This window comes from Microtus ochrogaster, linkage group LG8 (genome assembly GCF_000317375.1).
Source record: "Microtus ochrogaster isolate Prairie Vole_2 linkage group LG8, MicOch1.0, whole genome shotgun sequence".
In the NCBI taxonomy this organism is placed as follows: Eukaryota; Metazoa; Chordata; class Mammalia; order Rodentia; family Cricetidae; genus Microtus; species Microtus ochrogaster.
The window spans coordinates 14,110,354-14,134,982 of NC_022033.1; the positions used below are offsets into that span (position 1 = coordinate 14,110,354).

The window sequence follows — 24,629 nt, forward strand, 5'->3', positions numbered from 1 at the left end:
AGGGTGTCTTTGTAGACCAGGCTGGCCTTGTACTCAGAGATCTGCCTGTTTCTGCCTCCTGGATGCTGAGATTACAGATGTGCACATCATCTGGCTATAATTATTGTTTTCTATATTTTATGATTCTATCTACTAACATTCTTGAATAATAGTTTTTGGAAGAAATATTACTTAATAATTATTGTTTTCCACACTGCGTAATTTTTGTGCCTTGACATTCTATAACTTTGTTCTGTAATATTCAATGCTATTTCCTACTATGATTTTGTTTATGTTCTGCAATTTTTTTTTGTTTTTATGTATGCATATGTGAATCTTTGCCATATGTGTGTGACCTTCAGAGGTCAGAAGAGGTCGTCAGATCCCTTAGAACTGGAGTTACAGGTGGCTGTAAAGGTATGGCCCACCATGTGGGTGCTGGGACTTGAACTTGGATCCTCTTACCTACTGAGCTATCTCTCCAGTTCATATAGTCTGCAATTTCATATCCCAACATCTAAAAGCCCTTGGGAAGGAGTATTGGTTACTAACGGTAACTACAGTGCTTTTCTACCTTCTGTCACTCTACTCGTCCATGGACGGCACTACCGTGTGAGAAGCAGCAACCTTTGTGGGCAAGATCTTACATCCTACGGCCTCTGGATTCTTCCTGATGTGCTTGGCAGCCTCTGTTTCTCACCTGGAACTGCACCACCTTCTCTGTGGCAAGGCATAAGTAGGCGCCACCCCCTCCTGGAGTGTCACCTGGGAACTGGAATGCGCACTTGTGCAGCTGGGAAATGGGTTCATCCACGTCTAGGAGGGCACACTGCTTGGCTACTTTGCGGATGACCTGCAGCAGAGGGATGTCAGGAAGAGGGGTGGCAAGGTGCGGGGTTCCCCAGAGGCTGGCTGCTCTCCCAGCTAGGCAGTTCTATTCTGATAGCCATGAGGTCACGGGCACACTCCCATGAAGCACTAAGAGAGAATCGGTGTCTTTAGACGTTCAGGCCTCACCGCCCCCAGCCCTGCCCACAGTGGTCACACTTCTGTGCTGATCTGTGGTTACCCGTGTGGATACAGAGTCCTTTCTCATACCATAGGAGGCAGTGTGATGCCCGTGACTGTACAGACGAGCTGCACGAGGGAGCCATAGCGGATGTAACCTTCCTGGGGTGGAAAGTCCCCTTGGGAACGGTGCTCATCAGCTGGAGATGAAAGAAAGGGACAAAGGCTTCAGAACTTCTGTCCCAAATTCCGCTTCTTCACTTCTGGCTTTGTGACACACCACAGCTGGCCACTGCGGAAGAAGCAAAGACTAGGGATCTAGTCCTGGAGAGATAATCTGCCGTCATCCCCACAAAGGTGTGCTCCCTGGGCCAGCCACCTACTGGTTTGAGGGGAAAGGGTATAGCCACAGGGATTAGAATAGAGTGGGTGAGCTAAGGCGGCGCGGGGGGGGGGGCAAACCTTTGTCCTCCCCTCCAAGGCTCAGTAACACTGGTTTACCTTCCTGAAGTATTGATTAAATATGGTAACACACATGGAGTCCCCAGCCCGCGCCTGCTCTATGATTACCCAGGTGGAGTGTGAAGGCAGCCCACTGTCTTGCGCTGGCCACAAAGGCCCCGTCTTCCACAGAGAGGTAACGGGTGGACACTGTCTGGGAGCGTAGGCGGTTGAAAAGGGAGACCTTGGAGCCCGAGGAGATGCACACTGTGAGGGAAGTGGGATCAGTGCCTTGGCCTCGTGTGGTCTCTCGGTCTCCCCAGATGATCTCCTGTCCTCTGTGACAGCCTGCCTACTCTGGCCTGGACACGATAGGGATTGGAATTTCCCCGCGGGTTAGCTAGGGCCACTCTAGTTCTGCTTCTGAGCTTCCCAGCTCCCCGGCGTGACCGGACATCCTTCAGTTCAGTAGGCTGAGATCAAAGTCACTCAGGGCCTGGTTGGCTGTAGGTACTGTGTTGGGAGCTGATGGTGTGCACTGGGCTTTGCTCTGAGCGAGTTCATGGGTCTTCATGGAGGACTTCAATACCAAATGCTAACACTAGGCTGAGTTCAGGAGGCCTCCGGAGGCCGGGAAGTGTGAAGCAGGTAGGGGTGGCACAGGCGGCCAGCCTCCAAGCACAGATCACGTATATGAAAGAACAGGGGAACTTTTTGAGAGCTCAATGTGTCTTCCAGCCTATGGCATGTGCTCAGAGACCCACCTTTATTTTCTCACTGACTTAGACCAGTCAGGGATATGGCCCTGAGCAGTGTCCTCCTCTCTGCTCCCAACACTGGTCAGACTATTGGCATACCATTTATACCTAGTCCAGGCCCCCTTCCATTGAATTTATTATACAATAGGTCCGTCTGTCCTCCCTCCTTCTCTTCCTTCCTTTCTTTTTTCTATATGTGTGTGTACATGTGGGGGTGGGTGCACACACCTGTGTGTGTGTGTATGTGGGTGTGTGTGTATGTGTGTGTGTATGTGTGTGTATGTGAGTGTGTGTGTATGTGAGTGTGTGTATGTGAGTGTGTGTGTGTATATGTGTGTGTGTGTGTGTGTGTGTGTGAGACTCTCCACCTTATTTTCTGAGACACGGGTTCTTACTGGGTTGAGAGCTTACTATTTTTCTAGAACTTTCTGACCATAGAGCCGAGGAGGATCCCCCTGTCCCTACTTGCTCAGTGCTGGGGTCACACTCAGCTTTTATGGGGACCCAGATCCAGACCCTGCTGCTTGTGTGTAAGCTCTTCACCCACCAAGCCCTCTCCCCATCCTTGACTTTCCTAACTATGTGTGTCAGCTCAGCCGATTCTCTTATTTCCAGCTAAGGGATCAGTCTGCCCGAGATCAGGCAGCTAGCAAACTTCAGGGCAGGGCTCGAACCCAGACCGCCAGATTCTACATGATGTCACCACGCCATCCACGTTTCCTGAATACCAAGGGCCACCTAGAACACTGCTTGGATCTGGGACACAACTTCCTTAAGGTCATTTTTAATTGGCCTCAGGTTTGGCACCTGCCTGCAGATTTTTATCTGTTCTTAGCCCCTCACTGTCGTCCTCAAATCTGGTGCCTCTTCTCTTTCCTGCATCACGTGGGGATCTCCATGTATGCGCATGACTTTTCTCTTGGTCTTGGCCAGCCACTTACTCCCCAGACTTCTCCCTTCTTTCCACTCAGTCTCCACCTCTCCCCTGCACCCTCCTCCCAACTTCACAGCTCTGGATTTGAATGGCACCCTCCCACTCCACCCCCTCTCACGGTCTGTATTTTTCAGCGACTGCTTCTTCTGTGAGGGCTTGGAGATCACCTTGATGAGGCGACTATGGAAGGTGCCCAGCTCCCGGCCTCCTCGCAGCACAAGCCGCAGCACTAACCGGAAGTGCTTCCTCTTATCGGCGTCGGAGATGTACAGGGTCTTGGCACAACCAAATTCCTACGGGACTCATAGGGATGGGGCCCGTCTTATTTCAACTCTGCCAGCGGATGCGCGAACCTTCCGCAGTTATGACATGCGTCCCATCAGAGAAGACAAGGAGCCGCACTAGCTAGGCTCTGGATCAGAACCCACCCTCTGGCCTCCTCCCCGCTAGTAATCTCTTGGCTTCTGGAGAGGACTTGGGAGTTCTCCTTTGCAAAGAAAAGGCAAGATCTGGATATTCTCTCATTCAGTCTCACCCTTGAGTCCGGCTGCTCTTCGAAATTCAACTTCTGCGTCTCAGGAGCATTGCCGGACGCGCCATCCAGTCCCATGTAGCCGCAGACCGTGGGTCCGGTCTCCGCAGACTGGTGGGCTAGAAAATGACGGGAATTAACCCTAGAAGGATTGGGGACACTCAAGGTACCAGTCAAACTTAGTTCTTGCCGCCAGAGGGAGCAACGAGACTGCCACTGTAAACGGCTGGTCTCCAGGACCCTGCTGAATTAGTTGGCCCTACCTGCAGAAAACAGTCCCTGAGGGCGCTTTTACCTTGGTCTTGCAGCGGCTTCACCCTCCAGCCTGGACCGGAGAGGTAGACACAGGGGGGAGGACAGAAGAACCTGGAAACACGCAGAGAACTGGATATATCATTTTCACTGTCTCGAAAGTGTCTCAAAGAGACATAAACCCAAAGAATCATAATTCCCTCTCCTCCCCTAATCGAGTGAATCCCTTTAACACAGAACATTCTTTTGTTTATTAAACCCTGTCAGTCCGGCCCACTCCATCTTCAGAACATATCTGGGATCCGTTGGCTTCCTACCACCTCGATCCTAACTGCTACCTCCTGCCTTCCCCACTCTCAGCCTTCCAACACTTTCTCCCTTGTCACTGTCCCTCTTGGAACTTGTTTTTTACCCAGCAACCAGATTACTTCTTGTTCTTCTTCTTCTTCTTTTCTCGAGACAGGGTTTGTCTGTAGCTTTGGAGCCTGTCCTGGAATTTGCTCTGTAGACCAGGCTGGTCTCGAACTCACAGAGATCCACCTGCCTCTGCCTCCCGAGTACTGGGATTAAAGGCATGGGCCACCACCGCCCATCTACCAGATAACTTCTTATGGCTTGGCAGATAAAATGCTTGCCAGGGCAAATCTGACAACCTGAGTTCAATCCCCAGAACCCACTGAAAGGTGGAAGAAGAGAACCAACCACACAACGTTGTCCTCTTCCGACCTCCACACGAGTTGTAGCATCCACACATCCACACAGTAATAACAACAATGAAAACAACAGTCAAGGGGCAGGAGAGATGGCTCAGAGTGCTGGCGGCTTTTCCAGAGGTCCTGAGTTTAATTCCCAGCCCCTACATGGTGACCCAGAACCATCCATAATGGGATCCTATGCCTTCTTCTGGTGTGCAGACATGCATGTAGACAAAGCACCATAAACATAAAATATGTAAATAAATAAATCTTAAAAAAAAACAGTTAAACTAAATTGGGTTTGGTGGCTCTTGCCTGTAATCCTAATCCCAGCACAGGGCACTGAAGGGGATGGGGCCTGAGACAGGAGAATTACTGTGGGTTCAAGTGCAGCCCGAGTTATAAAGCCAGAGTCTGTCTTATTACCCCCAAATATAAACAAATTAAGCAATATTATTAATAATGATGAAAACATGAGTCAAATTATGCTATTCTGTATTAGTGGTTTAAAATCCTAAGTCTTCACCTGACCTGGGCACTTTCTGCTCCTCCTGTTTATTTCCTGCAACATGCCCCCCTCTGTTTAGTCTCGGTCTCTCTCTCCCCTCCCCCGCCCCATCTCTGTCTCTCTCTGTCTCCTACAGGACTAGCTTTGCAGGACTAGTAGCTTTGAGGCCCTTGCATTTTCTGTTCCTTCTAGTTGGAACACTTGTAGATTTTTCATGGCCATTCAGTACTGATACCCCATTTCTGATGTCACGTCCTAAAGAGCCTTTGACCCCCCACTTGACCTTTCAAGCTAAGCTTTTCCCCTCTGGTTTCTACTATGTAACCCTTCTCTGTTTTCCTTGTAGCTCTCATCACAATCTAAAGTATCCTGTTTGCTGATTTGTGGGGAGGTAACTGTCTCTTTTGCACTTGAGCAAAGATGCCATGTATCAGTCTTGTGCAGCTGGATGCTTAGTGCCCAGCAGCGACCACAGGACCTCATAAGTAACTGAATGGATGGGTAATGTGTGGGGATGTGGGGATCTAAAAGTCCCTGTCAAATTCTGCTGTAGATCACAGTTGGTGGCTATTATTGGTTGAGGAACAGGACTCTGGTTGGCCAGTACCTGAGGTGCCAGCCTTAAGGCCTCCAAGATGTCAAAGCAGCTAAATGGTGAGAGGTTTGGAAGGGTGTACCGGGCTGAAGGCTGCGGAGATCTGGGCGTGGCTAGAGTCACCTACCGCTTCTCGTTTCCGTAGGATTTCTGAGCCACCTTGGCATGCAGGATCCACACAGTCTGCTCACATCTTTGCTGCAGGCATGTGCGCACACCTTCCCTCAGGATGGTGGCGTGCTCTGGGGGTGACCTAGGAATAGGGATGGGACAACCAGCCACTGGAAGAGTCAAAGGTTATGTGGGCTGAAGCAGGAGACTGGGGTTGATTTCCATTCCCCCAGGGGTCGGGTCAAGGGGTCACCCAGGTGCTGCACTCTGTGGATGACTTCCTGGCTGTTGTAGTCTGGGGCCACGGAGGAAGAGCTGCATTTGAAAGCCCTACATTTGGTCTTCATCTGGAGGTGGGCTTTGTGGAAATGGTATTTAAGCCTTCACCCCAGAAGAATAAGAAGAAACAGGCTTTGCCGGCCCCAGGTCCAGGGCACAAGCGCAGTTCCAGCAGGCAGATGGGTGTAGATGTGAATGAGGCCCCAAGCCGCATTAGTAGGATGGAGATGGAACCGAGTCTTTATGATGGGCAAACAATACCGCTGGCGTATTACTAAGGGGGTTTTCCGTTCTTCGAATACAGGGAATCAAGAACTGGCCTTGTAGGGTGAGCTAGGCCAGCTCTCTGGGGTCTGTTACTTGTCAGTCTGAGGGTTTAGCAGGTGAGGATGGATTCTCTCAAAACTTACACAATTAAACGGAGCATGGTGGGAGATATTTGGGAAATGAGCAGTTGGGCCCTGAAGAGAGCTAAGAACTCGGAGGCTGTCCTTTTGAGTCCTTTTACCCTCTTAGCAGGACCAAGTCCCGGCCTTCCATCACTCCTGGAAGGGACAGCTGAGGGCAAGAACCGGGCGCGTCCTTGGAAGCCCAGCCAGGCCAGGCAGTCGGCGGCCAGGACCGCTCCGCCTCTTGGGGCTCTCCTCTGGGAAGTGTCTCGTGTAGGATTCCAGAGCATTCCGGCTGCCTGCCGGGAGTGTCGCCGCCCCGACTCCAGCTGTAGCCGAATTCCGGCCCGCAGCTCGAGCTTGCAGCTCCGACAGTGGCAGGAGAAGGGGGCACAGCGCTTGCCCGGCCCGGGTACTCAGAGGAAGGGGGAGATCTCTCCCTGCCAGTGGGAGGGGTCGCAGCCCGCGCTCCCCCTCCCCACCCGCCCGCCCCAGGTTAAATGCAGCTGCCGCCTCGCCTCGCTCTAGCTGTCTGGCAGTCCCCACCTAGGGCAAGCTGCTCACGCCATTACCTGGTCCAACTCCCTAGGAGGCTTGGCCCGTCGTTCTGTAGCCTTGCCTCTGAACTGTCGCGCAGGCTCAGGTGAGTCAAAGGGCCCGGGGGCACCGAGGGGTCTGCAGGGAAGCCGGCAGAAAAAACAGTGGGGGGACTGTATTTAGCCGCCTACGTGCCCACGTCTAACCTGCAGTACTGTTTCCGATGCCCCTGCAGCAAGGCCGACTAACCATAGGCCCTCATTCTCTAATCTCCTCCCTCTAGGTTCTGGCAGCTTCCCAAAGTGCCCATTCCTGGTCAGCTCTTGACCTCATAGACCCCTTCGGCCCTTCCCTAAGGGCATGGGAGAAACTTACTCCTCGATGTAAGGACTGTCTCTTTAGGTCTAGGAGAACTGGGGTCTAGTGGCAGTCTGGTGGACCACCACTTCAAAGTAAGTCCTTGAGTGGTGACTCCCTTGGCCCTCCCTGGACCGACTTTCGTCTGGGGGAATGGCAGTTGAATTTAGACCGTAGCTACTTTGGCTTTCTAAGATTCCGGGGTGCAGGTGAGGTGATACTAAGTGTTGACTTAGGCCAAGAGCAGGATTAGAGGGATCACAGTCAAGAGCCAACAGAGTCTCAAAGGCTCCGTGGACCTTTACTCAGATGGTAACCCGGATGGTGCCTCAGCTATGGCCCACTCCAGAAAAGGCAGCCCCTTCCTTTTACCTCCACCAGCAAGCAGCTGACATATCTTGCTAGCTCAGTCACTCTACCACGACAGGCCCTGCCAGAGGGATTTTTGTTCTACCCTGCCTGGAAAACCAGAAGGGAGAGGAATCCCGGATGGGAAGGAAGGCAGTTTGGAGCCAGAGACACACACCGGCTTTGCTCAGAATGGGCCCATTCAAGGAACTGGGGGGCGGGGCAGCGGTGGGTTAGGGGGCGCTGGACTGCTTTGCCAAGAAACAGCGACAGAAAAATGGATTGAGCAGGCTCAGCGTCCCGTGTGGGGGTGGGGTAGGGAAAGGAAGAAAGGCTTAGTGATTCCTAGGTGCCAGGGAACCTGGGAACTCTGGAGAAAAAGAGGGGGGCCTAGGTTTAGTTCTGTGTCTGGAGCTCAGCTGGCACTCTTTTTGGGCCCCACATTTTCCATTAGTACAGTATGTGTTGTGTGTCCGTGTGTGTGTGTTGTGTGTCCCTGTGTGTTGTGTGCTCCTGTGTGTGTCCGTGTGTGTGTGTGTGTCTGTGTGTGTCTGTGTTCTCGTTCTCAGGGGACCTCTCTAGGCTATGCAGGAGGGTGAAGACTCACCTGTTGTCATAGGGTCCATGGCCGCTGGTAGTGGCCCCAGCAGCTCTCTGGGCACGTCTAGTGCCTCTTTCTTCGGTACCCTCCACACCTCTGCACCCCCCAACCCTCTCACTGGATATATTTCGTCCAAGCCTTATCTTCAAGGTCCCGGGGCTCCCCAGCGTCCTGTTTGCTCTGGGCAGGGGCACCTGCTGGGCAGATGTGGGCTTCCCACGGCCGGAGAAGCCAGACCCGGCGGCGCCCCCTGGCGGCCTTTTCTTAGAGCAGGCGAGTAACAAAGACGCGGAGGCAGTTCTTGTTCATGGCCCACTCACTGGCTTACCACAAAGACCCTAGAACCCCAAAGGGCTTACTCTTCTCAGTGGGGTTGGCTTCTCTCTGCTGAAGAAGAGAGTACGGAGCACCTTGGCTGATTCCCAGGCCAGACAGACAGGATTCTATCCCGGTGTGGCCACTTTCCTGCTGTGCGAGGCTGGCTAGCAGCATTTAATTCCTTTAAACCTCTTTTTCTGAATAGGTGCAGCCAAACCAACAACTGCCTCGAGTGTCAGAACTGGGTAGAGAGTTAATGCCACATCGAATGAACTCATTTAACGCTGTACCTGGTATTGAGAAAAGGCTTTTTTTTTGGGGGGGGGGGAATCGGTAGAATGTCTCAGTGGGTAAAGGTGCTTGCTGCTAAGACCGACCACCGGAGTTCAGGACGGTCTAATCCTGGGACCCATACAATGGAAGGAGAGAGCCGACTTTAACGAACTGCCTTCGACCTCTGTGTGTGTCGTAGTGTGTATATGCACACACAATAAAAAATACATGTGAAACATCTTTTTATAAAGGCGTTTATCCCCTTTTGAATTTTATATGTTTTGTCTACTCTTTACTTGGTGTCTTGTAGTTCTGCAAAATGTCATTTTCTACTAAGACTCACCTGTGAATTTCAGCAATCCCAGGGTGATGACATCAAAAAAATATTATAAAGCTTTTGTTTTGAGATAAGGTCTCACTATATAGCCCTGGCTATGTCTACCAGACTGCCCTCAAACTCACAGAGATCTGTCTGCTTCTGCCTCCTGAGTGTGCAACCATGCTTGGGAAGACATTTTGAACATACACAGAAACCAAGTGCACACCCCCTGAAACGAGAGCGAAGTCAAACTGTTGCTTTGTTACCTTCAGGCTGTGGCACCTTGGTTTTTCATCCTGCAAGCACCATGAGAGACCACCTTTGCTGGCCGCTGCTTCTGTTGTTGCTCTTTCTCCAGCCCTGGGAAATCCAGCTCCAGACTGCAGGTGAGCTGGGGCCCAGCCCTCATCACGGGAGGAAGGGTGCAGAAACAGTTCCTTCATCCACTGCCAGCCAGCATTGCTGGGGTGGGGGGAGCAAGGACCTTGGGACGCTTTGGGCTGGGTTTGGGCTTCCCACCTCACCCCTCCTGTTGTTTCTACACCTGGAGTATGTGGTAGAGTTTTGGGTTCATGCAGAACTGATTATCTGGTGTTGCAGTTTATTGAAGTATATTGAAAATATGGAAAAATCAGGCGATTTCACACAAAAACCCCTATTTGAGAAAAAACCCTATTTTTTCCTGGAAAAAAAAATGAAAGGACCTGCTAAACATCCAGTCCATTTGGGTTTATAACAATATGTAGCTGGGACAACCCCGTTAGCAGGGATACAGAGGCTTGTGATATCATAGGCATAACTGAACCAGTTCATACATTTATGATATCTGGCTGGTCCATGAAGGCATTGGAGATTGGGACATCTCTTTGCCCACTTCTCAAATATATAATGCCGACTCGGAACCGCCCCCAGAGCTGTATGCAGGGAACTTGTGTATTTCCTGGGTCTGTGATGAATGAGTGGCTGTATCCAAGGCATGTTTGTTAGGCTAATATGCTGGGCGCTGTTTCATTCAGATAACAGCATTTCTTCTGGCGTTTCCTGAGAGATCAGCTTTAGTTGACCCGAGAAAGTCCTTTTCCCATCTCCCCGCAGGTCCTAGGTGCTACACTGGCCCCCTGGATTTGGTGTTCGTGATTGATAGCTCCCGCAGCGTGCGCCCCTTCGAGTTTGAGACCATGCGGCAGTTTCTAGTGGGCCTCCTCCGTAACCTCGACGTGGGGCTGAACGCCACGCGTGTTGGCGTGATCCAGTATTCTAGCCAAGTACAGAGTGTATTTCCCCTGGGCGCATTCTCGCGCCGGGAGGACATGGAGCGCGCCATCCGCGCGGTAGTGCCGCTGGCTCAGGGTACCATGACCGGGCTGGCCATCCAGTATGCCATGAACGTTGCGTTCAGCGAGGCCGAAGGCGCGCGCCCATCTGAGGAGCGAGTGCGGCGCATCTTGGTCATTGTGACCGACGGGAGACCTCAAGACCGAGTGGCCGAAGTGGCTGCGCAGGCTCGCGCCCGCGGCATTGAAATCTACGCGGTGGGAGTGCAGCGAGCAGACGTGGGCTCTCTACGCGCCATGGCTTCACCGCCCTTGGACCAGCACGTCTTCTTGGTGGAGTCCTTCGATCTCATCCAGGAGTTTGGCCTGCAGTTCCAGGGCCGGCTGTGCGGTGAGTTAGAGCATGGCTGAGCTCTCTCTAGCTTGGCGGAGGCTACATTCAAGTTTGCATCATTCCAAACAAATCACTCTCTGTGGGGTGGCCCCTCAGCTTTACTCCGCCCTCCAGGTACAGTAGCGGTGTTGATGTCTGCAGAAGGGTGCATCACAATTCAGCCTTGGTCCCACAACACCCTGCAGCCAGTCGTGCTGGACCAGGGACTTGCTATGTCCTTTGCGTCATGTGTCACACGCTGAATGTCTAACTCCAATACAAAAATGTCTTTTAAACAGAATCACTGCTGGGCAATGTTGGCAATCACCTTTAATCCCAGCACCTGGGAGGCAGAGACAGGCAGATCTCTGGGAGCTCGAGGTCAGCCTGGTCTACAGAGTGGATTCCAAGACAACCAGAGCTGTTACACAGAGAAACCCTGTCGCAAACAAACAAATTAACTAACAAAAAAAACAAACAGAATCATCATCAACCCTCCAAACTAGGAGTATTGTGTATCAGGAGTCATGCTCCGCCCACAGGAGTATGGTTCCTCCTACTCTAAGCCCCGCCCCCATCCTTCCACTCCCGTTTACAAAGGCTATGAGAACTCTTTTAGTCACTTTTGTGTGTGTGGGGGGGGGTTTTTGGGGGGGGGAGGATGACGACATGATTTCTTGTAACCTAGACTGGTCTTGAAATCGATTTGTAGCTGAGGTTGACCTTGAATTCTGGATCCTCCCGAATCCACCTCCTAAACACTGAGATTACAGGCTTGGGGCGCTAGCTTTGTGCTCACACGTTGAGCTCTTTCATTTGATTTGCACCTCTCCACCTTCCTGCACGACCGGCTTCATGCAGGGCGGTGTTCTTTTCTAAGACCATTCAAAGGTCTTCCTTCCCCTAGCCCTCTCCCCCGGACTGGCCCTCTCAAAGAACGGAATCCGTAGCCTACCCAAGTTCAGACTTGGGTATTTACTTCAAGACCCCGCTGCCTACCATTGAGCCCTCTCCTTGGACACTTCTGCTCCTCTGTTCTCTGCTGATTTTCTCCTTGTGTGTCCTCAGGCAAGGACCTGTGTGCTGAGCAGGGACATGGCTGCCAACACCAGTGTGTCAATGCTGCGGGAACCTTCTACTGCACCTGCAACTCTGGCTACAAGCTAGCCCCAGATAACAAGAAGTGTTTGGGTGAGCACTGCCCCATCCTGGGGTCTCATTGTTCCTGAACCTTCTTTGCCTTCCCAGCATCACAACAACGATTTTGGCAAGTCCTTTGGAAGTAGAAGCACACCCCCTTCATCTTAGAAGCCATAGAAAGAGGGGTTATTAATTGGGGCCACACAAGTCTGTGGTAAACCAGATCTAGGAGTCTTGATCCCACCCAGTTAGTTGTGTTTTTTGTACCCTTTCTCCTCCGTTTGGTACAATCGCCTACCTGTCTCCAATCCGCCTCCCAGACTTGTTTCTTCTCTCTCCTCCAAGACCAACCCTTCAAGTTTGTCACTTAGACACTGCTGGAATATCTTCAGCTACGCTGCCCTCTCAACTCTCCACCCTGAATGTTCTTCATTCTTACCTCTGCACCTCAGCTCTCTCTCTGTGGTGCCTCCTCTCCTCTCTGTGAATCTATTTTTTAAATTAATTAATTATTTACTTTTTTGAGACAGGGTTTCTCTGTAGCTTTGGAGCCTGTCCTGGAACTAGCTCTGTAGACCAATCTGGCCTCAAACTCAAAGAGATCCTTCTGCCTCTGCCTTCTGAGTGCTGGGATTAAAGGCGTGAACTACCTTTGCCTGGCTATTTTTTTTTTTACTTCAATTCTGAAAAGCTATGATATGTGATACCTTGCTTAGATGATTGTGTTTTTTTCTTTTTGGTGAGTATATGGCTTTTAAAAAAACAAACATATATGCATATTTGGGTTTTTCTTTGTGATGAGCATATTTTGGTGAGTATTCCTGGGACTGTGTTTTCTACCACTCATATAGTGCCAGTTATATCAGACCTTGTGTTAGGAGACTTCCATACATTCACAGCTACTAGTTCCACAGTTTTAGCTTCACAATCTGGAAAAAGAGGTCATATGATCCCAATAACCCAGATACCACCTGGGTCTTCTTCTGTTTAGAAACTTGGAAAGGTTTTAGGGGGCTAGAGAGATGGCTCAAAGTGGTTAAGAGCACTTGCTGCATAATCATGAAGACTGGAATTTGGATCTCAGCGGTCATGTCCAGACAGTCATCTGGGAAGTGCCTGTAACCCCAGCTCTGAGGTGGGCAGAGAAAGGAAGCTCTCTGGGACTTGCTGGTCTCCAGCGTAGCCAAGAAAACAGGAGCTCCAGGTCTAGGGAGAGATGCTGCCTCAAAGGAATAGGTGGAGAGCGATGAGGAAGATGTCCAACACCCTTCTGATCCGAGTGCACACCAGCACACACACACACACACACAAACACACACACACACACACACACCACACACACATTCAAAAGTCAAGCTTAAAAAAGTTTGATATGCACCCTATTTGATTACTGTCAACATTCTTTTCCCAAGATATCCAGAACACGCATTTTGGTAGCTATATTCTGCTCTGGGTTTTTGTTTAGTTCCCTTCCTCTTTCTCCTTTGGCCTTCCCTCCTCTCCTCTCCTCTCCTCTCCTCTCCTCTCCTCTCCTCTCCTCTCCTCTCCTCTCCCTTCCCCTCCTCTTCCCTCCTCTTCTCTTCTCTTCTCCTTTTATTTTGTCTCCCCCACCTCTCCCTTACTTTCTTGTTGTGTATCTCATGCTGGCCTCAAATTCATGACCCTTCTGCCCTAACCTTCAGAGTACAGAGATAACTGATACTATGCCTCACCTTGCTGCATTCTTTTTACTTATGATCTTATCCCAAATTTTAGTCCCACGTGCTCACCTTGTTACAGTCTTCAGTTTACACATATGTGCACAGAAGGCTCTGCTTTCATATGTACGTGTACATGTGTCCATTTTGTAAAAGGTGGAAGTGGGCAGGGATATGAGTAATGTAAAACTCAAACATACAAAGAAAAACATTACTTGTAATTGCCACTAGATGCCCTTGTTCCTGGAAGCCCTCAATTATCCTACTACAGGGATTTCCCCATTGCCATCTTTAGCCCACAGGGCTACGAAACTTTATCCTATCTGTGACGTTTCTCTGCCTGTCCCCTGAAGTCCCTTTTCCAGGAATCCCAACATTTCACTGTTTTCCCCAGTTCAGATCTAGGCCATCTTTGCATATCCAAACCGTCGAAGTAATCCATCCAGCAACAGGTCTCTCTTCTGCCCCTTCAGAAGGAAATGGTAAACAGCTTCTTCCTACCGTGTTTCTTGGACAGGTGAAGATGCTGCTCCTCACACTCAGCTGTGAGCCATTGAGCTTGTGGAGGATGGGATCCTCCTCTGATGTGGGCTTCCCTTCTGTATGTTGTGAATACCATCGGTTAATGAATAAAGTAACTGCTTTGAGCCTATAGCAGAGCAGGGCATAACAGAGTTAGGTGGGGAAAACTAAACTGAATGCTGGGAGAAGGGAGGTGGAGTCAGGAGAAGCCATGTAGCCCTGCCAGAGACAGATGCCAGAACTTTATCTGGTAAGCCACAGGTAAATTAATGGAGATGCATTTATTTAAGATATGAATTAGCCAGAAATACACTTAAGCTATTGGCCAAATAATATTGCAAGTACTATGGTTTCTGTGTGATTATTTTGGGAGTCTAAATGGCTAGGAAATGAACAATGGCCTCCTACTCCACACGCTGGACTCAGCAGTGGGCCCTTTGGCTCTGGGAAATGTCACCTGACCCTGTAGAAAGAAGACTACAAATGTCTGGAAAGCACACCAGACTCATTAATTGTGACCTTTGGGGTAGGGCAAGGCATGGGTGTTAGCATTTTTTCTTTAATTAAAAAAACTTGGTGCATGTAGGTGTATGCAAATGCCTGTGGAGGTCAGAGGTCAGTATCAAGTATGTTCCCCCCCCACTCCCTACTTCATTATTATCAAACAATTTTTGATTATTATTAGTGTGTATGACGTGTGAGTGCAGGTGTGTGTGTGTGTGTGTGTGTGTGTGTGTGTGTGTGTGTGGCAGTGTGTATGTGGAGGCCAGAGGACAACTCTGTGGACTTGAAATGGGTTTTGAACTCAGGTCATAGGCTTGTGAGGCAAATATTGTGTTAACCATGGAGTGATCTCCTGAAACTTTATTTATTTATTTGTTTGTTTTCTCTTCTTTTTAAGATTTTTTTTGAGACAGAGTTTCTTTGTGTAGCCTTGGCTGTCCTAGAACTCTCTCTCTGAAGACCAGGTTGGCCTTGAACTCACAGAGCTCCGTCTGTCTCTGCCTTCTGAGCGCCTGAATTAAAGGCGTGCATCACCACTGCCCCGCCACTCCTCTTTTCTTTCTTTCTTTCTTTCTTTCTTTCTTTCTTTCTTTCTTTTTTTTTTTTTTTTGGGACAAGTCCCCCCACTGGAGCTGGAGCTCACCATTGGCTAGTATGGTCTGCCGGTGGTCTCTGGAGATCTGCCTGTCTCTGCCCATCTCAGAGCTAGGGTTACAGCAACCATACATACCCAGCTTTCGTGTGGATGCTGGGGATCCTGACACACTTAGGTTCTCACGCTTGTGCGGCAGGCACTTCACAGACCACACCGTCTCCTTGATGCTCAGCCCCAGGCTTTGTTAAAGAGCTCCTCTGAGGGTGGTGTGGCCCGGCTGTGGAACACAGCCCTGAGCGATGACTTCATCTTCTTCCCAGCCACGGACCTCTGTGCAGAAGGGACTCACGGTTGCGAACACCTCTGTGTCAACTTCCTGGACTCTTATTTCTGCCGTTGTCGAGCTGGCTTTGCACTCCAGCAGGACCAGAGGAGCTGCAGGGGTAAGTAAGCCCTGCTCACCCACCCCTGTGAGCGTGCTAGACCGAGGCTCCCGCTGGCTTCACCCAGAAGTGATACCCTTCCATTTTTTCCTTCCTTCAGCCATTGACTACTGCAGCTTTGGAAACCATAGCTGCCAGCACGAGTGTGTGAGCACCCTAGCGGGGCCACAGTGCCGCTGCAGAGAGGGTCACGACCTGCTGCCTGATGGGAGGAGCTGTCGGGGTGAGGAGGTGTCTCTCAGATTTGTAGAGAATAGGAAGTGATTCTAGGTGCTGGGGTCTAACCTGACTCTTTCTGCTTGGCATCTCCTCTAAGTCAGGGACTTCTGCAATGGCGTGGATCACGGCTGTGAGTTCCAGTGTGTGAGTGAGGGTCTTTCCTTCCGCTGCCTGTGCCCTGAGGGGAGGCGACTTCAGGCTGATGGCAAGAGCTGCGACCGTGAGTTATAGGCAGAGGGTCTTCTTCTGCCCCATTGCCTACAATCTGACCTCCTCAATGCCCTTGTTATAGCCCCAAAGATGTGGTGTGGATGTCTGTCTGTGGGGGGATGGGCTTATTCCCAGCTTCTGTTCCAACCAGTCCTCTTCCCTGCTGCCAAGGCTGATTTCAAAATCTGTATCTAATCATATTCCTCCTTCACTCAAAATCCTTTTGTGGCTCACCAGTGTCTACAAAATAAAGATCAAATGCCTTTCCCTTGAGTTTTTCCAGGGCTGGGTACAACCACATTAATGGATAACGAAACCAAATTAGTGGGTTAAAATCAGCAGTTAAGGGAAAGAAGAGAAAACGGTTTCCTGGTCTTAGGAAAGCAAGTATTGCTTCATGAGGCAGCAGTTTAGTTCCATGTAAGAATGTGAAGTGCACCGTGATATATTATTATTCTCGTTTCTCGTTGTGGGCTGAGGTCAGTTTTGAAGGTATCACTTAAGCTCATTACAATCTCGCTTTAGTCAACTCTAGCCCATCTCTTGCTACACTTGAACCTTTTAGTCACACTGGCCTACTTCTTCCCAAATGTAGCATGAGCTTCCCAGCTCCCATCCCTTTGTCATGCTTCCATCAACCTTCTAGAATGTCTCTTCTTGCCTTGGCAAATTCCTCGTCGTCAGAATGCATTGGTCCATCCAGGTTGCTGTGTGGCGGTGCTGTTGTGTGTTGCTCAACACCGGGTGACATTCAGGTTGCCGTGTGGCAGTGCTGTTGTGTGTTGCTCAACGCTGGGCGACTTATAAAGAACAAAGCTTATGGAACTCAAATCTGTAGGTCCAAGAGCATAGTATCAACATCTCAGTGTTAGTGATGGCCACATGACCATCTTGAGAGTGAGGAGCATGTGTGTACCAGGGATCAAATACAGGAGATTGCCTGTCCTTTGTAACGATTCGCTGTCAGGATCATTAAGCTAGTCTCTTGAGACCTACTCCATTCTTTGGTATTGGCATTACTTTCTTCCTAGGGCATGCTCCATGGCCTAATTATCTCCCAGAAGGCCTGCTATGGTTTTGATATAAAGTGTTTCCTCTCAGGACTCATGTATCAAAGGCTTGGTCCTTAATGCAAGAATGTTCAGAGCCTGGGCTTCTTGGAAGTGATTGGATCACAAAGGTTTTGCCTTTATTAATTGATTAATCCAAGCATAGCTTAAGTATGGGAGTAGGGTTTTGGGCTGTTGGGAGGTGAAACTGTAGAAGTTGGGCCCCAGCTGGGGAAAGAGGGTCATGGAGTGTGTATGTCTTTTGAGAGTTTTTTTTTCTTTTTTGAGACACGGTTTCATATAGCATAAGCTGGCCTTGTACTAGCTACGTAACTGATAATGACCTTGAGCTTCCTAATCCTCCTGCCTCAGGACCTAACTCAGGCCTTGGTATATACTAGGCAGCAACTCCACCAACTGAGCTATCGGTGAGTATTCCAGGCTGGCCTTGAACTCACAGAAATCCTATCTCAGTCTCCCAAGTGCTGAGATTACAGGCCTGTGCCACCACGTCCTGTTTGAAGAGTGTTTTGATCCGGTCCCTTCCTGTCCGTTTCTCCTTTTATAATGGAGGGTGTGGCTTTCTTCCACCATTCTCCTGATGTCAGCATTACCCCAGGTCAAAGGCCATGGAGCCAGACAGCCATGGACATGATCTGGAACAAATCCTTTCACCTCTGAGTTACTTATGCTAGGTATTCTTGTCATAGTGATGGAAAATAGACCCTGCAGGTCTTAATCACCACTCTGTCCTGCCACACTGGGGACCAAGCTTCTAGCATATGGACTCTTGGGCACAAGCCATATCTAAACCACAACAGCATCTTAAGTGTTCATTTCTCAGCTCTGGGAAGTCTAAGACCAAGATGCTGGTAGATAGTGTGTCCGGTGAGACTCTGCTTCCTGGGTCATACATGACAGTTTTCTCTCTGTGTTCTCCCATGATGGATGGAAGGAAGAGGCAGGCAACTCTTATAAGGACATTAATTCCATTCAAGAAGGCTCGACTGTCATGTCTGTGTCTAATCCCAGTTTCCTCCCAAAGATGATTTCGTTAGGAGGAAGGGTTCTGGTCTATGAGTTTTGAATTACACAGTTATCCAATCCAAATCAAATACTGAATTGAATTTCACCACCTCCGTGTAGCCTTTCTCAGCCTCTCCAGGTAAAATGATTTATCCTCTCTTGGGCTCCCTTGTGTCCCTTCATGATGCACTTTCTTTAGCTGTAGCAGATGGCATGCCTCGCCTTGTCACATTCTTTCCTGAGCTCATGGACCAGGATTATGTTTTCCTTGTTGTTGAACTCCTTGGGGTACTTCCGAATCTCCTGGTTCAGAGCAAAGGGGGCAAGGATGTAGGGATCAGGTCCAGTAGTTTGTGGTTTAGCTAATCCTGCCTTCCAGTCTTGGCTTTGCCACTACTAACTATGGAAGCAAATTACTTTATCCTTCCGAATCCCAGTTTATAGAGAACGGGATAACACTCAAGGAGAAAGTGAACACAGTGCACGTTTTCAGTGCCTGACACATGGTAAACACCGGTAAGTGGTGTTTTTGTCATTGCTATTAATACGGACACGATGCTTAGAATTGTGACAGAAGATAGTTACTAGGTCATCGATGAATGATAGCTGTGGTGGTATTGTTTCTGTTGGTTATTTAAAATAATGTTTTCTTGTTTTTGTTTTTTTGTTTTTTTTCGAGATGGGGTTTCTCTGTGTAGCAGTCCTAGCTGTCCTGGAACTTGCTCTGTAGACCAGGCTGGCCTTGAACTCACAGAGATCCACCTGCCTCTGCCTCCTGAGTGCTGGGTTTAAAGGCATGCGCCACCACTGCCCGGCCTAAAAAAAATGCTTTTTAGCAGAGCATTTGGTTAGTGCTAAGCACTAACCCATCAAAGTCTGTCATATAAAAGAGGATGGTGTAACCATGGTAGCAGTGATTGAGCACACCAGTGGCACGCAGGGCAGGACCCATAACTGGCATGCAATGTGTAATAAATACTGGCGGTGAATATGGTTGAGTATGTGGCTCTGCTGATCAAGGACCTGACCCCTCCATCCAAACCTTCTCCTTGGCAGGGTGCCGGGAGGGCCATGTGGATCTTGTTCTCCTGGTGGATGGCTCCAAGAGTGTGCGCCCACAGAACTTCGAGCTGGTGAAGCGCTTTGTGAACCAGATTGTGGATTTCCTGGACGTGTCCCCCGAAGGCACACGCATTGGCCTGGTGCAGTTCTCCAGCCGGGTGCGCACCGAGTTCCCTCTGGGCCGCTATGGCACCGCAGCGGAGGTGAAGCAGGCAGTCCTGGCTGTGGAGTACATGGAGCGGGGCACCATGACTGGCCTGGCGCTGCGCCACATGGTGGAGCACAGCTTCTCAGAGGCGCAGGGTGCACGGCCTCGGGACCTTAATGTGCCTCGCGTGGGCTTGGTATTCACTGATGGCCGCTCTCAGGACGACATTTCCGTGTGGGCAGCTCGTGCTAAAGAGGAAGGTAAGTTTGGCAAGGGATGGACTTGGGTGGGGTTGGAGTGGGCGGCCGGGAAGCAGTTTTCTCGAAGCTTGGAGACTGCTTGAGTGCTTGGGCCCTCTAGGTATCGTCATGTACGCTGTGGGCGTGGGCAAGGCGGTGGAGGAAGAACTGCGCGAGATCGCATCCGAACCATCCGAGCTGCATGTGTCTTACTCTCCCGACTTTGGCACCATGACTCACCTGCTGGAGAATCTCAAAGGCAGCATTTGCCCAGGTGAGCGCATCTCCCCTGGGCCTTCCGGTCTTTTGTTGCCCTGCCTCCCATAGATACCCTGTCCTCAGCACTTCACACACCCTTCAGCCGGCACAGTTCTTGTTATTTAAGCCCGGACCAGCAGAGGCCTGTCTCCTACTGTAGCTTGTCAGAAACGTAGGCCCCAGACAATGAGTCAGACCCGCAAGTGTTTTGGGTGCACATCAGAATCAAGGAAGCTCTTGATTTGTTGCTCAAATTAATAGTGTTTGGAATACTTTGAGAAAACATAATTTTATTTTTATTGCATTTTTATGTGCGTCTTTTGCCTGCATGTATGTTTGTGCACCACGCATGTGCCTGGTGCTTGTGTTGGCCAGAAGTGGGGGGGTCGGAATCCCTGGGACTGGAGTTACACATAGTTGTGAACCACCATGTGGGTGTTGGGCATTGAACCAGGTCCTCTGAAAGAGCAGCCAGTGTTCTTAACCATTGAGCCATCTCTCCAGCCCTGGAGAAAACTGTAAAAATCAAGCCAAATTCAGCATAGGTAAGTGGAACCAACTATAGCCCTCCAACTTGGTGGAGTTCAACTTTATGGACTTGGCAAAGTGACAGGACTGGGTTTTAACACAGTAGCTTGAGCTTTCTGGGGGACACAGACCATAAATGCAATCACTCTAATGTACCTGAGGGATACGGACTCAGATGTACCTGTGTGTGTGTGTGGGGGGATGGCAGTTGGACCTTATAAGGGACAGAGTTTCTTGGGAGGTCTTGATTTTGACCCCAGGGTCTTTAGAGTCCAACACAGGGCTAAGATGGGATTCTCCATCTAGTGTGTCAGGCACTGCCCGTGGAGGTAGGTCAGCAGGGCTGTGCCTAGAGCAGAGGCTCTGTAATCAACTCTAATGATTAACTAAGGTGTTTTGGAAGCACTGGGCTTTAGGGCCTTTCCTGTCCTGACCCTGTCATTTGCAGGGGATTCTGGATAAGTCCCTCCTCCCCTCCTCCCCCTTTTCTGTAAGGGGAAGGACGCTCAAAGTTACTGCCAACTTTAGATTTCTAAGGCAAGTTGGGGCTCTCTGGTTAAGGCTCCTCACTGGTTGGCTGTAGTATGGCCTGGTCTGATTCTCTTTCTTCCGCGACCCCCTGTGGCTACGATTCCAAAGCCATAGGCAATCCTGTTGGGGTTGTTACTGAGACCATCAAGTAATATGACACAAAGTAGTTTGCCAAGTATGGGAGTTTGACTCATACTGCTAACTTTATAGGGAGGGCGAGTGCCAAGAATTATGCCAGTGACTTTATTACCTATAATATTGAGAATGGGGATGGGTGAGGTGGCACAGCAGGTAAAAGCAGTTGCCATGCAAGCCTGATGACCTGAGTTCGGTCCTGGAACACATTCACAAAAAGCCAGGTGTGATACAGTCGCACCTGTACCCAGCATCTCTACAGCAAGATGGAAGGGGAAGACAGGAGGAGCCCCTGCGAGCTTGTAGGTCAGCTAGCCTGGAAATACACCCTAGCCTGAGTGTACACAGGGGGCAGAAACAACCAGAGACCCGGTCTCAACAAGGTGGAAGGAGAGAGCTGACTCCCAAAAGTTGATCTCTGATTTCCACAGGAGTGCTGTGGCATGTACACACACACACACACACACACACACACACACACACCATACACGCACATAATAAAAAGGCATGGGCTTACAGTGGCGCTATCTCTGGTAAGATTCACCATCATTTTATTTATGTCCCGTTAAGAAAAACTGTACTCCACTCTCGGATGCTGAAATGCATGTGGAGACATATGTGGATCCTTAATTTAAACATTGTTTTCTTCAGAACCAATGGAATCACATATTGTTGGGCTTCACCGTGACTCAGCAGGTCTGGGGTAGGGTTGGACAAAACCTACATTTATTCCTAGATTATGCTCTTCTGCTTGTCCACAGACTACAGTCTGAGGAATGCTGGTTGACTTAAAATACACAGTACAGGGTTGACTTGTGCCTGGCATGGCTTTAGGCATTGTGTCAGTGTGGTTTTCAGTTGCTCTCTGTGTATAATGAATTACAACTGAACACAGGAAATAAAACACAAACTGAGTACTTAGATGCAGCAGCCACATTTCCAGGGCTAAGTAGCTCCAGGTGACTTGTGGTTACCAAATCGGGTGTGGCAGATATGGAACACTCCTGTTGTTTTTTATGTCTCATGTAGAGAGTGTTTGTCACTCTGGAGTCTCTATTTACTTATTTATTTATTTATTTATTTATTTTTGAGACAGGGTTTCTCAGTCCTGTCTGTCCTGAAACTTGCTTTGTAAACCAGGCTGGCCTCGAACTCATAGAGATCCACCTGCCTTTGCCTTCCTAGTGCTAGGATTGAAGAGGTGCGCCACTACTGCTTGGCCTCTAGGTTATTTCTAATCAAAGTAAAATCCATAGACTTTAATATCTGCATGTTTTAGGAGCTTATTGAAAATACAGACCCTCATTATGAATCAAAATCTGGATTCTAGTAAGCTCCGTGGATATCCCAGAAAGCACTGGGGTTTCAGAATTTGTACACATACACAAATAGTCTAATCCTCACAACCACCAGTGGGTAAACTAGATTCTCTCTACAGATGCAGGAATTGAGGATTACAGGGCTTGAGTTTTCCCCAGGACTTCTGGGCTCCTTGGCTGGAACTCAAGCCAGGTTTGAATCCAAAGCCTGTACATACTCAACCATCGACTTGGTAGAGATCTATCAGAAGGTCAAGGCCACAGACCGAAGGGCTTCCTTTGGCTCACTCTCCTGACTCTTGGTGCTCTGCTTGCAGAGGAAGGCATCGGCGCGGGGACAGAACTTCGGAGTCCCTGCGAATGTGAAAGTCTCATGGAGTTCCAGGGCCGCACGCTGGGAGCGCTTGAGAGCCTGACGCAGAATCATATCCTTTGGGCCTGGAGGCGCTGGTTGCAGGGCAGGTGAGAGAATCTCTGAGCCCACTTCTTCCTTAACTGCGCACTGGCCCAGCTGACAGAGCGCCTGGAGGAGCTGGAAAACCAGCTGGCTAGCCGGAAATGAAGGTCGCCTGCCGTCTGAACACCCGTGCCCCGCAGCATGAACCGTCCGGGAGGGGGCGCTGGCGGGCCCCCAGCGCTGCCTTCGAGCTGGCCTCGCCTGGACCAGAAGCCGGATTTGGAGTAGGATGAGATGGGGAGGTGCTGGTGGGGAAACACGCTACACTCGCATGCCCTCGCCGCGTGCTGAGTCCAGTTCTTTGTTGGATTTCTTTCTTTCTTTTTTTTTATTTGTTTTGTTTTCTTAAAAAAAAAAAAAAAGCCTATACGGGTTTCCACTGCGTCGGTTTGTGGCTATTGCTGCCCCACCAGGGGGAAGGGAGTTCAGATGGAGCTCGCTCGCAGGCGCCCGGACGGCGTCCTCTCTGAGAAAGGCGCATTGTGCAGGACGGGGGCTGGGAACAGGGGGCCCGGCCGCCGCTTCCCGTTCCTTGTTTATTCAGCCCAGAACAGATGGCCCGTTATGCAGGACGCAGGGAAGGAGGGGGTGCCCCGAAAACACTTGGGTCTGAGCAAGTCTGAGTCCCGCATCCTCCATCACTTCATTCTTTTGCTATTTGGGGCCAAAAATGTCGCTCAAGGGCAGCTTGGGACCTGGCTGGGGATTTGGTGAGGAGGTGGGAGCCTCGGTCGAGTGGGGCATGAGAGATGCGCTTCATCTGGATTGGGCCTGCCTCTGGCACTCAGTGGCACGCTCAGCCTGTGGCTTTCCCTCTGCCCTTCCCACCCCCTCAAGAAACAAAGCCAAGCAACATAAACCCCTCTACCGTCAAAGAACACAAACTTCCCAGATACACACGGGAAACTAAAGCTTACAATGCTTTCGGTTTCAGAGTGAATTTCAGGTAAATTCCTCTGGGTTTGTTGTTATCCCCAAAGGGGTTGACGTGGTTAGAAGAATTTTGGCTAAGGCGCCTGCTCTTGTGTCCAACACACATTTTAGGCTCTCAGTTAATGGTAGTTGGCAACTATTCTTACTGTAATTGGTATCATGTTCAATCTTGGACATGGTTTTAAGTGAGTTTCAAGCATTGCCACGGTATCCTCTTTTATGCAGACAACCTTGTGAGGTAAGTATTATCTAAGATGGCTCAGCTGGCGAGCACATTTACCCATCAAGCCTTACAACCTGAGTTCAATTCTCAGGACCCACATGGTAGAGGCAGATAACCAAGGCGCGCAGGCTGTCCTCTGACCGCCACACCCATATCCCCGATTAATAAGTAAATGTTGTCTGCCTCATTCCCATTATACACATGAAGGAATAGAGGCCGCATATCTAGAGAGAGGCTGAGCGGGCATGTTATTGGTGCATGCGCTAGCAAACGGAGGAGCCGGAAAGCAGGAGTTCCTTGTTTTACAGTTCCCCAAACCGAAAGTTCGAGACAGGGAGGCAGGTGTGCATTCCTTCTGGAAAGGTCTGCTTTCTTTTGCAGTCTAGAGGCCTCCAGAATTCCTTGGCTCACAGTCTTGCCTCCCTCTGATCTGGACAGTCCTATCTCTGTGTGTGATTATATCCCTGCGACTTTGACGATCGCAGATATGCCTCTACATCAAAATATCTG

The 24,629-nt window shown here is 49.9% G+C and overlaps 2 protein-coding genes across 3 annotated transcripts in view; one reads left to right on the top strand and one right to left on the bottom strand.

The window, feature by feature from the left end:
- Rbpjl (recombination signal binding protein for immunoglobulin kappa J region like) overlaps positions 1 to 8,512 on the bottom strand; it is a 10,426-nt gene extending 1,914 nt beyond the window's left edge. Inside the window, exons 1-9 of the mRNA XM_005362932.2 lie at positions 8,331 to 8,512; positions 7,054 to 7,156; positions 5,830 to 5,955; positions 3,948 to 4,018; positions 3,656 to 3,771; positions 3,239 to 3,413; positions 1,558 to 1,695; positions 1,078 to 1,187; positions 680 to 832 (exon numbers count right to left, since the gene is read on the bottom strand). Coding sequence (XP_005362989.1) covers positions 680 to 832; positions 1,078 to 1,187; positions 1,558 to 1,695; positions 3,239 to 3,413; positions 3,656 to 3,771; positions 3,948 to 4,018; positions 5,830 to 5,955; positions 7,054 to 7,156; positions 8,331 to 8,349 — 1,011 coding nt within the window. The 5' untranslated portion in view covers positions 8,350 to 8,512. The remainder of the gene's footprint in view (positions 1 to 679; positions 833 to 1,077; positions 1,188 to 1,557; positions 1,696 to 3,238; positions 3,414 to 3,655; positions 3,772 to 3,947; positions 4,019 to 5,829; positions 5,956 to 7,053; positions 7,157 to 8,330) is intronic.
- Positions 7,056 to 23,272, top strand: Matn4 (matrilin 4). Of its 2 annotated transcripts, none has more exons than XM_026787306.1 (11): positions 7,056 to 7,124; positions 9,507 to 9,620; positions 10,330 to 10,899; positions 11,950 to 12,072; positions 15,660 to 15,782; positions 15,883 to 16,005; positions 16,099 to 16,221; positions 19,343 to 19,756; positions 19,857 to 20,009; positions 22,824 to 22,931; positions 23,010 to 23,272. In XM_026787306.1, exons 2-11 carry the CDS (start codon positions 9,542 to 9,544, stop codon positions 23,066 to 23,068), a joined length of 1,875 nt encoding a protein of 624 aa, XP_026643107.1. In that variant the 5' UTR covers positions 7,056 to 7,124; positions 9,507 to 9,541; the 3' UTR covers positions 23,069 to 23,272. The 2 variants fall into 2 exon arrangements, with proteins under 2 accessions (XP_026643107.1, XP_026643106.1); XM_026787305.1 differs by lacking the exon at positions 7,056 to 7,124 and adding an exon at positions 8,873 to 8,935.
- The last annotated feature ends 1,357 nt before the right edge of the window (positions 23,273 to 24,629 follow it).

Coding starts and splice junctions, on each gene's coding strand:
- Matn4 (XM_026787305.1), top strand. CDS start 8,899: ATGCCACATCGAATGAACTCATTTAACGCTGTACCTG. Junction 8,936..9,506: donor CTCATTTAACGCTGTACCTG/GTATTGAGAAAA, acceptor TGTTACCTTCAG/GCTGTGGCACCTTGGTTTTT. Junction 16,222..19,342: donor TGATGGCAAGAGCTGCGACC/GTGAGTTATAGG, acceptor TCTCCTTGGCAG/GGTGCCGGGAGGGCCATGTG.